The sequence below is a fragment of the Erpetoichthys calabaricus genome, chromosome 9 (genome assembly GCF_900747795.2).
Source record: "Erpetoichthys calabaricus chromosome 9, fErpCal1.3, whole genome shotgun sequence".
Classification (NCBI taxonomy): domain Eukaryota; kingdom Metazoa; phylum Chordata; class Cladistia; order Polypteriformes; family Polypteridae; genus Erpetoichthys; species Erpetoichthys calabaricus.
The window spans coordinates 74,803,772-74,818,771 of NC_041402.2; the positions used below are offsets into that span (position 1 = coordinate 74,803,772).

Here is a 15,000-nt window from a genome sequence, read left to right on the forward strand (position 1 = left end):
TTTAACGTTTACCCCCCCGGGTGAAATTGAAGAGTCGCATAGTGTGGGGGAGGAACAATCTCCTCAGTCTGTCAGTGGAGCAGGACATTGACAGCAGTCTGTCGCTGAAGCTGCTCCTCTGTCTGGAGATGATACTGTTCAGTGGATGTAGTAGATTGTCCATTATTGACAGGAGCCTGCTCAGTGCTCGTCGCTCTGCCACGGATGTCAAACTGTCTAGCTCCGTGCCTACAATAGAGCCTGCCTTCCTCACCAGTTTGTCCAGGCGTGAGGCGTCCCTCTTCTTTATGCTGCTTCCTCAGCAAACCACTGCATAGAAGAGGGCGCTCGCCACAACCGTCTGATAGAACATCTGCAGCATCTTATTGCAGATGTTGAAGGACGCCAGTCTTCTAAGGAAGTACAGTCGGCTCTGTCCTTTCTTACACAGAGCATCAGTATTGGCAGTCCAGTCCAATTTATCATCCAGCTGCACTCCCAGGTATTTATAGGTTTGCACCCTCTGCACACAGTCACCTCTGATGATCATGGGGTCCATGAGGGGCCTGGGCCTCCTAAAATCCACCACCAGCTCCTTGGTTTTGCTGGTGTTCAGTTGTAGGTGGTTTGAGTCACACCATTTAACAAAGTCTTTGATTAGGTTCCTATACTCCTCTTCCTGTCCATTCCTGATGCAGCCCACGATAGCAGTGTTGTCAGCGAACTTTTGCACGTGGCAGGACTCCGAGTTGTATTGGAAGTCCGATGTATATAGGCTGAACAGGACCGGAGAAAGTACAGTCCCCTGCGGCACTCGTGTGTTGCTGACCACAATGTCAGACCTGCAGTTCCCAAGACACACATACTGAGGTCTGTGTGTAAGGTAGTCCATGATTCATGCAACCAGGTATGAATCTACTCCCATCTCTGTCAGCTTGTCCCTAAGGAGCATAGGTTGGATGGTGTTGAAGGCGCTAGAGAAGTCTAGAAACATAATTCTTACAGCACCACTGCCTCTGTCCAAGTGGGAGAGGGATCGGTGTAGCATGTAGATGATGGCATCCTCCGCTCCCATCTCCTGGTATGTGAACTGCAGAGGGTCGAGGGCGTGGCGGACCTGTGGCCTTAGGTGGTGAAGCAGCAGCTGCTCCATGGTCTTCATCACATGTGACGTCAGAGCGACAGGCCGGAAGTCGTTCAGCTCACTAGGACGTGATATCTTTGGGACGGGGGTGATGCAAGATGTTTTCCAAAGCCTCGGGACTCTCCCCTGTTCCAGGCTCAGGTTGAAGATGTGCTGTAGAGGACTCCCCAGCTCCAGCGCACAGGCCTTCAGCAGTCATAAATTAACATTGTTGTACTGTATTCTATTTCTTATCTTAATTCTGTTCTGCAAGACATTTATAAAACCAAATGTAGAATACTGGTATTTTGTGATCACTGCCATTTATGCTGAAAATTGAGACCCAGACCACATTTTACCCAGAATTACATAGAAAGCTATTTTGCTTTTATGTCTTATAATTTATATGTCATCATATTGCTGTATCAAACTAGAAAAAGTCTCAACACAATACCCAAAACTGATAATTTCTTTGACATCTTTGTTAACGGATAAATATATTGTAGTGAGTTCCTCTAATTACTTTTTTTTTTTTTTAATTTTATTGTAATCATTCATACAAATCGATCAATTTTTACATAAAATAGGATCAAGTTGAAAAACAAGTTGACCCCCAACCCTGAGAGAGAGAGAGCATGGCCAACGGGGTAAAACTTAAGGCTTGTAAACATACCTAAATTGATGAGTTTAATAGGCCAGTAGAGATGAATGGAGAAGAAAAAGAAATGCGGAGATAATTGCTTCCTCGGTGCTTTATGAGCTTATTCTAAAATTTTATTGATTATATCCTGCCAGGTTTTAAAAAAATTCTGTACAGATCCTCTAACTGAATATTTGATTTTTTCCAATTTCAAATAGTATAAAACATTGGTTACCCACTGACTTAAAAGAGGAGAGTTAGGATTCTTCCAATTTAGCAAAATAAGTCTGTGTGCCAAAAGTGTAGTGAATGCAATCACAATTTGTTTGTCCTTCTCCACTTTAAACACATCTGGAAGAACACCAAACACAGCTGTTAATGGGTTAGGAGGGATTGTGACACCAAGGCTGTCTGAGTTTCTCTAATTACTATGCGAGGACCACTACACATACATAAACCTCCTACCCTTAGTAAGAGTTTGCTTCTAATAGGTGCAGAAATGGATGGAACCATAGCAATGGATCGAACTGTAGCCCTCATTTGATACCCTTTTTAGGTGGTGTTCCTTATAAACAGAGAAAAAAACACCCAGACCAATTAATTCAGTGAAACAAATAGAGCATGTATTGGATACAGTAAATTCAAACGTAATTTTGCTCATATTCCCCCTGAACGAATTAAATAATTTAATTGGGACTATAAGAGAACAACCACCACTATAATAAAACTGCACACCCACCAATCCACGCGTCAGAGTTGCTTGCTTGTTGGACCACGCCTTTTATTTCCCTCTCTAGGATTCTCCTGTCCTCTTTCTCAAAAAGCACAACTGCTTTTTTGTTGAAAGTCTCCTCTCTTACGTCACAAACAGCATGTTTATATAAGGACCCACAGGCACAGCTTGACCACCTTCTCCCCTTAAAGTAACATCCTACAAATATTTAATTGCCAGAACCTATATTTTCAAGAGGAACTAGGCGGCAGAAACCGATACATGGAAAATAATATTTAGTAACCGCTACATTATGATGTCAGATTATCACACAGTTCTAATATTTGGACTCTGTTTGGGGAATGAAACATGCAAATGACTGCTTGATTAACAGAAATTAATGCCTCATGTTAATAAATCAGAATGCACTATACCATCTTTTTAATATCCAATGCTGTGACTTGGGCTTGGAATTCAATGCAAGTACGGTTAACCACGAGTCAGACTTGGGGTGGTGTTTAATGATCTGGTTTACATTTTTAAGCTTGATCAACACACGGGACAGCATTCTGCTGCCACCTAGTGGATGAAGTACTATCACTCTGGAAAAAAAACATAAATATTTCTTTTGCCACTAAAGTAGCTCCTCATTATTTTTCTTTGGAGGTGGACCCTCCAAAGAAAAACACTGTGGTAAATGAAAAATTGTAAAGGCAGTTTTAGAACAAAGTGAAACTGAACCATTGCTCAAATCAAAGATAATCATGACAGTGTGAATTGTCTATCAACCATTGACATTGAAAGTAAAATTGATGCATGATACATCACTGAATGACAGAGACGCCTTGATGCCTGGTGAATTTGATCTTGTGACGCTTCCGTGTGTTGCAACAGTAGCTGCATGATTAAAGGCAAAATAATTTTGATCAAATGCAAGGACAAGAAAAACATTAGCCTCCTAAGCACTGTTCACATACAGCATCTGCCGATGTCTGTGTCAGGGAAAATATGGAAGTCACTAAGCCTTGCACTGTGGTAGACTGCAATAACACACAGGGTTCATCGATTGCATGGATCAGGCACTGACATTCTTCCTTCTCACATGCAAGCAACAAGAAATGTAATACAGGTAGTCCCCAGGTTACAGACATTCGACCTACGACATACGAACGGGGCCGCAGCTGCGACGCATGCGCCTCAGTAACTGCCACTCCGTCATCTTCGGCCTGCGGACGCTGCAAGCAGTGGCTGGGCGGAGGCTGGAGGGAGGCAATTTCGCTGCTCGCGCAGTGTAGTGTCCCTCCGGTGGCTCCCGACAGCAAGCGGTTTCACTGCCCGCCCACCACACACGGCTGCCCCGTTCATTCTAGGTACACAGGTGGTAATGCTGCAAGCGGTGATCCGGTTGTGGCTGAAAGGGGTGGCAGGGGGTAGCATTGTAGTGTGCCTTGAATGGGGGCGGTGGTGTTGCGTACGCTGCAGGCAGCATACTATAGTGGAGGTGACTGTGAGGTGGGCTGGTGATGATCTTCCCCTCGCTGCCCCATTCATTCTCAATAGCAAGCCTGCTTGTACTGTTATGCACATAGCAGGAAGTTGTCTCTTGTCAGTACAGGGTGGTCCAGATCTAATTATGCAGATCCAGATCGTCTGGATGACTTTAATTTATGCAGGGACAATTCCAGTTCGGCGCGAAGACGATTCTTCATGTCGTCCATTTGCACACTTCTCGATGGTCCAGGATTTTTTGGGTGATTTTCTATGCAATAAACTGAATAAGTTATAGCGTAATGAAAATTGCATAATTAGATCTGGACCACCCTATACATCAGACGTGTTGACGACTGGTGCCTTCCTGCTTTGATAGCTGTACAGTGCTGTGCAAAAGAGCTCATCTTAACCTTTTGTCTTCACCCTTCAACAATGTTTCTGAAACACAAATCTGATGCAAGTGCTGGTGATACAGTAAAGAAGAAAAAAGAGAGAAAAAACATCACCATTGAAAATAAAGTAGAAATAATAATAAGGTCAGAAAGAGGTGAAACTCCATCATTCATTGGCAGAGAACTTGGTTACAGTCGGTCAACAATAGCATTTGTTAAAATAATGTATCTGTTCCGACTTACATACAAATTCAACTTAAGTACAAACCTACAGTCCCTATCTTGTATGTAATCCGGGGACTGCCTGTATAAAAAAAATGTGCAAAGATGTGTGCATTTACTGTCCTGATTGCAACATGGAGCTATGCAGTGGTGACTGTTTCAGAACATATCACACATGTGCTAAAGGACCTGAAAACAGCAGTGAACACTGGACATACCCTTTCTACTGAATTTATGTTGATATTTTTTGTATTTACGTATTTATACTACACGTAATAACCGTTTTCCTTGTTCAAAAAAAATGTAGTGTTTTTAGGATGTTTTTCCTGGGGTAAACGTAACGCTAAAAAGGCTATTGAATGTAGTCGTCTGATACCCAGTACCGATGGGAGTAATTTTATTAGCAAGAAAACAATGAAGCTACATTAAAAAAAAAGTATGATAACAATGCTTGTTTATTTTATAAGTCACAGTGGATCAAATTTATGGTTGTTTAGGAAAGAGTAAATGTTTTATTTTAATAATGTTTATAAAATTAACGTCTAACTCTTGTAAATTTTTCAAACTACTATTTAGCCAACTGTAGATACAGATTGTTACAAATTTCACTTAAAATGCAAAAAGTAATTAACCATAAACAATTCTTGCCCACTGAAACAAATACTTCGCTTAACTAAACTTTCAAATATTATAGGCAAGTTCTTCTTAAAAACCAATAACATTTCAGCTGTATCACAGATCAGTCTCTTTCTTCACAGATCCAAAGCTCCTGAACCTGCTGTCACCACAATGGAACACAGTGCCCTATTAGCTGATGAACACGGTCCCCTTCTGACAGCTCATATGTTGTGGCACTTCTGAAGTTGCAATGACCACACTGGGTGGTGAACATGGTACCCTTCTGTCAGCTGATAAGTTGTGGCATCCCCAACTGGCATATTCCCATCTGCCATTACTTTGCAATTCTATGGACAAACCGGCTTTCATTAAAAAAATAATAATAATAATAATAATAATGAGCCCTGGATCAGCACAGATTTTTAGCTCCCTACTTGTTAATTCTAGGAACTAGATGGAACTAGCCTGTCCCTTTCAATTGTTCTCCTTCTGGTTTTCCATAACTCTTATGTGCACTTCGCTTGTGGGGGGCACGTCCCGTTACATTAATGCTTTCTGTTACTTTTCTTTGCAGTAAATTTTCTGATATTAAACTCTGTCACTGTTATCTCATTCCCAGGCCACAGTAAATTCACACTTTCTGCTCCTGCTTCCACAGTCTTCTGAAAATTTACTATTCTGATATTTAGTTCTGTTAATTGTCATCTTAGACGAGTTAAGCCAATTGGATCACACAGTCAATCTCTTATAAAGGTTTTTCTTACCATGATAAACAAGACTTGTTGCTGACCGTAGCTGATCTAGCATTTCTCTGACTTCTGGTTGTGTGAAAGTGTGTTTACTCTGTAACTGAATTGGCACTAGTAAGTGACAACATAGCCTGATATGGGACATAATTTTATCTTGGAGAGTCATGGTGGTGCAGAGGTTAGCACTGCTGCCTCACAGCTCAGTTCCCATTTTCTGGCTTATCTTGTCCCCCGGGACAATGAAAAGAGCAATGCACCACTATAATCCACTCAAAACTAGTTCAGTTTATCCTTCCCTGAGGTGGGTATAACTGCAGTCTGCAATAGGTATGACATAGGTCACGTAATATAGATCACCTCTGAGTCAGGCAACCCTCCCACTTAATCTTAAACCATAGTGTAACCAGGCTTTCGAGGGGCGTTTTGGTGTTGTTGGTGTTGCATGATGTTGAGATATTACGTGACTGACCTCGGGTATTGCGGGCTACAATTGCACTCAGTTCCCTTTCCCAATGACTTCAATGTCTTTCACTGAGTTTGGCAAAATTCCTGCAGAACTCGAAGCAGTCAAATTCAGCTGGGTACACTGATCACTATAGGTGACACTTGGAAAAATAGCCCTTCACAAAACTGGGAGTCCCTGTGTACACAAAATGACTTGTTCAAAATAACAGTGTCCTGACATTTTATCCTACTTTATCAGTTTGCATTTTCTCCTCATTACTGTTTATAAATGACAATAGAAGCTAACTATTCAAAAATATGAATAGGCTTAATCTAGAAGTGATGAGTTTTCTCATCTTTAAATTGGTAGTGTTAACATTTATAGAACTGGCACCTCCCCTCAACATTCTCTACCACATAAATTTCATTTTGCAGTGTTTATTGCTTTTTTATCTGAGAAACTTCCAAACATCAGACTTAACTTTTTTTGTACTTAAAGTTTATTTGTAGAATTTTTGTAACTAAAATTCATCCAGCAGAGAATTAAAAGAGGTTTTTACGGCTCTGATGCATCAATGAGCGATGTGTGCAAAATCCATGACAGCAGCAAATTGGGGCATGCATATGTTATATTTAAAATGAACTGAGGACTGCCACTGTCAGTCCCTTCACAAAGGAAACTGACTCAGCAGCATGCTGTGATTAAGTACAATAATCTCATATATTTCTAATTTTTTTTTGTTTTTTTTTTTAATTTTGTTATTAGCATAAGTAGTGACTAATAAGAGGCTACACAACAAACACGATTAGGCATCTTGATGAACAGGGTGCTCCAACAAATGGCAGTGTGCCAACTGCAGTAACTTGTAACTGAGTGGAGAAATTTGAAACTTAGAATTTTAGGCCAAATATTAAAGGGTAGTATAAAGTAAATTCATGTATATATTTTTTTCAGATTGGGTTGTGATAGCTGTGGATGTAAACTTTAAAACTAGAAACTTCATGAACACAAGGATCATACATAAAAAGAATTCTGACTGGCAGACTGAAGCCATGTATTTAACAGGGATTGTTGTACACATTTGGTGCCATTTTTTCTCCAGAGAAAGACAATTATCTTAAGTTTTCCCCACTGCTGCATATTCTTTATGTCATTTGCATGAGACGATTCCAGTTGCTTACTGGTACATTCAGCCAATGTGCAGTTTAGTTTTGCACCTTTCTGTATTTTTCACCAAGTCTGTCTTTAAAGTTTTTGCTGCCTGACCTTTAAAGTCTGTAATCATTTGGTACAGGGAGAAAAGCCACAAGACAGAGGTGATACAGGGTATGAGTACCAACAGGTAGTATCAGTGCATACCATACCCCTCAAAAAAAAAAACTTTGTGATCTTGGGTGTGTCTTAAGAAATTTCTGGCATCCCCAAAAAAAAAATCTTAAAATGGATAATGTTCAATGTTGATATCTGTTTACCCCAGATTGAGTGGCATATTAACAAATTCTGTTTAAAGATGTCACAGTTTGATGCTTCAACAACACGAAAGACATAATTTATTTATATAGCATATTTTCATGCTGATATCTCAAAGAAGCACAGCATTACATTCAGCAACATACTGGCCTATCCTGATGTAGCAAAAGTTTTCTACCATTATGAATAAGAATTTCTTTCTTAAACAGATAGCTAGGAGGAAACACATACTTTCCAAATAGACAAATCCTCCACAGCTTAATTTGACAAAAAGAAATACATTACTGAAATAGTTGACCTCCAGAATAATGTATTTTGGAATGATAAATCCAAAGTGGAGGTTTTCTGGAAACATTCAGCAAGAAGATCTTCACTTTCTTCTTTTTAAGTAGACTGTTAGAAGTAATGTTTTTTGTCTGCTTTACTGCTTCAGAACCTCAAAACACCTTTTCAATACCTGAGTAATCTGGGGGAAATGTGATCATTCTATCTAACAAGATAAAACAAACTATGTTCATTTCTGGGGTTTCTTAAAAAACTGGAATACATTTCTGGAGATTAATATTGGCTATGTCTCATTGCAGTGAGAGACAGGTAATGGCTTTTATCAGAGGTAATTCAGGTTCGTATCATATCTGTTACCGTGCTGTGCAAAAAAACTTAGGCATTTACTGATTTCTTGTGTTATTTAACATTTTTTTCCAAGACAAAACACAAAAATCTAGCATTAGATAAAAAGCACCTAAGTGAACAAGAAGCCCATTATTGTGTTTATATTATTTATTGAAAGAACACTGTTATTTAACACCAACTGTATTAAAAAGTAATTGCCCCCTAAATTTTAATAACTTATTGTGCCACTTTCACCTACAATGGCTGCAAACAATACTTCCAACAGAAATCTTTCACATCACTGTGGAGCAATGTTAGTTCACTTTTCCTTGCAGAATTTCTCCACTCATATAATTTCAACCATGACTTGCTTATTTGGACACTTCTACAGCATCTCAGTTGGTTTTAGGTCTGAACTTTGATTAAGCCATTCCAAAGCTTTAATTTTATTTCTCTTTAGCAATTCTAACTTGATTTTGTATTTTGGTTCATTGTCTTTCTAAATAACCTATCTACATTGCTGCTTTGGCTCACGGACAGATAAAGACACTGTCCTTTCCTGATATAAAGCAGAACACCGCCATTAGAACACCACCTTCACCACCATGTTTGACTGATGAAGTTATGTTTTAACCATGGAGTGTTGAGTTTGCTTACTATTAGTCATCCAAAGAGCCCTACTCTATCCTTATCTGTCTATAGAACCTTCTCTCAAAAGGATCATGATTGTATGTTCCTCTTGGTTAGAAGTGATTTCTGCCTAGCTACTCACTAATGATTCCCATTTTTGGTTGTTTTCTTACTGAAGAAGTAGCCAGTAATCTGTGCTTCCTGGTGATGCATGTAAATCGTCATTAAAATTAGTCATGTAACATTTATTGCAATTTCTCAAATATTTTTTTCTCTTATGTATTACTTTAAAACTCTATGAAGAAATACATTTTGCTTTCACACACTGCTACAAAAACAACTTGGATAATCAAGCAAGACCTGTGTCTCTCACTCTAATAATCTTTACTGGATAATTATGCTGAGGCTGTTCCTTTTAAACATTTGTTCATCAGGAGAAATAAATTAGGGTAAAGATGTAATGCCACCTTTCAAACAGCTTTTCTGGATGAAGCAGATAGTAGGCAGATGAGGAGCATTGTTTAGTGTTTTACCTTTATATGAAAGATAACTTTGTTAATTATAAATTCACATTTAACTTGCAGTGTTATTTTCATTTTTTAATGCAGGTTGAGTGCTTGGTAAATGAATGGGGGTGGACCAGTGAAGATGTGATTCTCCATACCCTTCCTTTGCATCATGTCCATGGAGTTGTAAATGCATTGCTCTGTCCACTGTGGATTGGTGCCACATGCATCATGTTGCCAGAATTTCAGCCTGCCAAGGTCAGTATTAGAGATGTTAGCCATTAACCATTGTCCTATTCTTATCAATTATATGATTAATTTGAATTCGCATTGGGAAATTTAATTACCCTGCAGCCTTGCAACAGATGATAGACTTATTGTTGTTCATTTAAAATAGACCTTTTGATTCATCAAGAAATGTTGAAATGATTACTCTTGTATCAATAATAAATAATAATGTAATGATATATGAAATATTATAGTATATATTGTATATTCTATTATTATATACAGTAACAATAGTGATTTACTCACAACTGACTTTTTGATTGTTTTAACAACATAAATTTATATCAAACTTGCAATAATAATTATATCAGAATGACATGCCGCTACTGAAATTAAAACTGATAAAATCTGTGTTACTTCAGACACAAAATTTTTCAGCAAGACATACAGAAGGCAGCCAAGAGGGTAATCAAAATGTGAATGTGAACCCATGTGAATTTGAACTTGGTAGCATGTTTCACTCATACACTGTAGGTTGCAGTAAGTGAAAAATTTAATATGTATCTTAACTACAACAAAAGACTGCCTCTTCATACCCAAATATTGGTGCTGTCAGGGTGGGTATTCAGGTACTGGTCTGATAGTTAAAAGGTTTATTTTCAGCTGATACCAAAACATTTCATTATGCTCCTATTCCTAAACAAAAATGTATACAATGCTGAGAAAAAGTGCACATAAATGAACACACAATGCATTTTTCTTGAGTAATTTATTAAATAAATGAATGCAACCAACAACAACAGGTACTTTCTGCAAAATCATTGTTACTAATTAGATTAGATTAGATAAACTTTATTAATCACAATGGTACATTCACATGCAGATAGCAGCAGAAACATAAAAACAAGGATACAGACTCACAGGACAAATAACACAGCCAATCAATTAATCGATATCTTATATATAATTTGCCAGTCTCCTCACTCACTCACTCACGTCCGTCCGAAGCCGAATGCGCAGTCGCCTTCTGCGCATGTCCGAAGCCGAATGCGCAATCGCCTTCTGCGCAGCTGCCTGAAAAACCTTACAAGACCGACATCGCGGCAGGTGGCGGATTTACGGCCGCAAAAATTCAAAAAGAAAGGCGACTTTGACCAACATCGCGGCAGGCGGCGGATTTACGGCTGCAAAAATTCAAAGAGAAAGGCGACTTCGACCATCATCGCGGCAGGCGGCGGATTTACGGCCGCAAAAATTCAAAGAGAAAGACGACTTCGATTAAAGCTCTAGAGGCCTGAAAGGCGATTTCGACTACAGCTCCAGGCCTAATTACGCATTCATTCAATACACCTATATCAGGTTTGTGGTGCTTATACTTATTACTTACTATTCCACTCATGCCCGTTTCATCTTACGTTGTCGAAATGGGCTCTTTGTCTAGTATAAATATAAATAACTATATATTATTCATATATTTCAAAATGGCATTTCAAAATAAACTTAACAAGTGCTGTGGGAAGAAGCATTGAAGTGTCAGATAGCAGTGGGCAGAAAAGACCCCCAGAGGTGCTTCTTAGTACAGCCTAAATCAACCTAATCAAATTAGAGCCAGCTGATTGAACACACCCAGCCCTGCACAATATATTCCTTACTGATTTTTAACCTTTACCATTGTTAAGTCATCCATGAAGCAGTTAAGGATTGTAACAAATCCAAACAACTGCAAGCAAACATAGTATTCCACAGTAGTAATATTAAATATCTATAGTCCAACATGGGCATAGTATTATAGTGTGTGGCTACTTTGTTGTTTCAGGATTTGGACAGCTTTTCTTAATTGAAAGAAGTGTTAATTCTCTTTTATCAAAAATTCATAATGCGAGTCATTTGTCTGTGAGCCTCAGCTGAACTATAGTGGGATCATGCAGCAAGACAATGATCCAAAACACAAAATCAATTCTACATTAGAAAAACTAAAAAGAAGCAAAATCAAAATTTTGGACTAGCATAAACAAAATCAAGAACTAAGTCCCATAGAGATGCCATGACATGACTGAGAAACAATACAAAGTGAGAGATTCTTTGTTGTTTTTTAAAGTATTTTAGGGTGTTTGACTGTGAAATGTGTAAAATCATGAGTTTTTATTTATTTAATCAGGAAATTTCAACTCCCTGACACAATAATCTTTGACAGTGTTTGTTATAGCCTAAAGACCTTTAACCTTATTAATGGTTTGCCAATGGTTTGCTGTAATAGTCTTCTAAAATACTTTAACAGCAAACATCAATAAATCATTCTGTGACTGACAGTGCTGAGATTACTACAAAATTTCTTTGAGAAAAAAACAACAACAACAGAAACTCTGAGACAGACTATTTAGGTCAGGCAATAGACAGCAGTATAGGTTAGACTGCTGAGACATGCTGTAGAGCTTTCTTTCCCTTTGTCACACTAAGTGTTTGAGTTTCTTTGATGGATTGCTCTGTGTGGCTTTGTGTCTGAACACAGAGACGTGCTCAATTGGAGGTTAGAACCCATCCGATCGATGGACTGACATTGAGAAATGAGGGCTTTAGGATCTAAGGGGAGAGCTGATGAGGTGGGTGTTGGAAAATGTGCCCACCCAATGATTGACAGGTAAGGGCGTGAAGGACATGGCTGCAAAACTGTTTCAGCTTCAAGCAAATAGATGGAAGTATTTGACTGTGTATTACTGCTGAAGGAATAATCCTTAAGTCGTACAGTTAATTATTTTGTTTCTTACTGTTTTTATGCAGGTGTCATACAGAAGAATATTTAAAATATTTCACAGCTTGTAGATAAAATTTGGAGTAATTTGAGAATTCTAAACTTTAAGGATCTAAATGCTGTAAAGTATCTAATGATAGTTTTTTGCAGATGAAGCAATGCTGAATAGACACAGCCTAGGCAATTTTCATAATTGTGTGGGAACATTAGTATGAGAATTACACAAACACAATGGTTTGTTTGTCACTTTGTTTGCCTTTATTAACTAGGGATTTGAGATCAGCCTGAACCTTATACATATTGTACTTCAGCAGCATTTGGAGAGCTAGTTTTTATCAACTATGTTGAAATCTAAGTATGATGAGATAACTATTAGAATGCTAGTGTATTTAAAAGACACTACCATACTGTTTATAGAGAATATAATGGTGATGAGCAATCCATAACCTGTAATTTATTAAAATGTGCACATTTTGGTCAATATTGGATTAAATGGAATCTTTCATGCATCTGAGTAGCGGTGGTTCTGTTATCAGTTGTTCAAATGCTGTGTTTGTCTTTTATTTTTTTATCTCCCTTCCTTTTATTAGTTTTAATAAGATTCCATTAAAGTAAATTGGTAAAGGACATAAAGATACAGTAAAGAATAACATGTTTGATACCAAATTCTTCTTCTGTTATAAGACTCTAGGTTCAAGGATTATTGTAAGATGGGGAAAACACACCAGGATATGATTGTGTGCTTAGAAACATTTAAAAGATAGCAAAGAGCAGGTCAAAACAGGGCACTGTGAGAAGCAAAGTCTAATGAAGAAAGGAGTCCTGTAAAACGAAACAAAGCCTGAGGGTAGGGCCTACTTGTTTTAAATCTAATTAACACTAGAATTATTTTTATTCAATTTTATCCAACTGAAGGATGAGACATGTTGAAACCACCGCCATACTTATACCGCCATATCCAGTGACTTAACTGGTCAGACAGTTGTTGTCATTTAACAGCTCCTAAAGTGTCGCCTAAACAAAGAATGAGACATGAAATAAAAAAACAAAACTTGCTTAAAATAATTGAAATGAAAACTTTTAAAACAGAATTTGCACAATACAAAATCCTAAAATAGATCAAAATATACTTTTATACTGCGTTAATTACCACATCTTTAACACTATTCCCAGACCATTTGATCTATACTAATAAAAGGCAAAGCCCTCACTGACTGACTGACTGACTGACTCATCACTAATTCTCCAACTTCCCGTGTAGGTGGAAGGCTGAAATTTGGCAGGCTCATTCCTTACAGCTTACTTACAAAAGTTAGGCAGGTTTCATTTCGAAATTCAAAGCGTAACGGTCATAACTGGAACATCTTTTTTGTCCATATACTGTAATGGACTGCAGCTCGCTGGCCGTGGGAGGCGAAGTTGCGTATCGCGTCATCACGCCTCCCACGTAATCACGTGAACTGACTGTGAACGCAGTACGTAGAAAACAAGGAAGAGCCCCAAAGAGCGCTGAAGAAAACATTCATTACACAATTGAGAAGGCAGCAAAACAATAAGAAGCGAAGCATGGTGTAAACCGTAAGTTTAAATTAAGTTTATAGAAACGCTCCCGCTGCCGTTTGCAATACCATATTCGCGAGATACAAGTTTAATGAGAAGACACAAGGTATAAACGAGATTTGGATCACTTTGTAACGGAGTTAAAATTGCTGTAGCGAGAAACTTTGAAGTGCCGGGTCTTAGCTAACATTAAATAAAGCCGTGGACATCGCAACATCACACAAGAGAGCGGCTCACGTGAACTGACTGAACGCAGCAGGAGTGATCACTTCGCTACTGCGGAAACAAAGCACGGTGTAAACCGTAAGTTTAAATTAAGTTTATAGGAACGCTCCCGCTGCCGTTTGCAATACCATATTCGCAAGATACAAGTTTAATGAGAAGACACGAGGTATAAACGAGACTTTGGATGACTTTGTAACAGAGTTAAAATTGCTGTAGCGAGAAACTTTTAAGTGCCAGGTCTTAGCTAACATTAAATAAAGCCGTGGACATCGCAACATCACACAAGAGAGCGGCTCACGTGAACTGACTGAACGCAGCACGTCGGAAACAAAGCACCGTGTAAACCTAAAGTTTAAATTAAGTTCATAGACCTACAAAAGGTTGCCATTGATTTGAGGCAAGATTGCTTTTCTCTTGTACAACTATACGTTGCATTCTCAAGAGTGTGCTTGCACGGCTTGGTCATATTACAACCGGAGTGCTGAACTGACAACGTGGTATACAAAGAGAACTATAACAATCATAATATATATGTATGTATGTGTGTGTATATATATATATATATATATATATATATATATATATATATATATATATATATATATATATATATATATGTGTGTGTATATATATATGTGTATATATATAT

General features: G+C 38.2%; 1 protein-coding gene across 3 annotated transcripts in view; it reads left to right on the forward strand.

Moving 5' to 3' along the window:
- The window catches only part of acsf3 (acyl-CoA synthetase family member 3), a 194,929-nt gene that overhangs the window by 53,806 nt on the left and 126,123 nt on the right, over positions 1 to 15,000 (forward strand). For all 3 annotated transcript variants that reach the window (XM_028809755.2, XM_051931665.1, XM_051931664.1), the window contains one exon: positions 9,692 to 9,847. In XM_028809755.2, coding sequence (XP_028665588.1) covers positions 9,821 to 9,847 — 27 coding nt within the window. In that variant the 5' untranslated portion in view covers positions 9,692 to 9,820. The remainder of the gene's footprint in view (positions 1 to 9,691; positions 9,848 to 15,000) is intronic.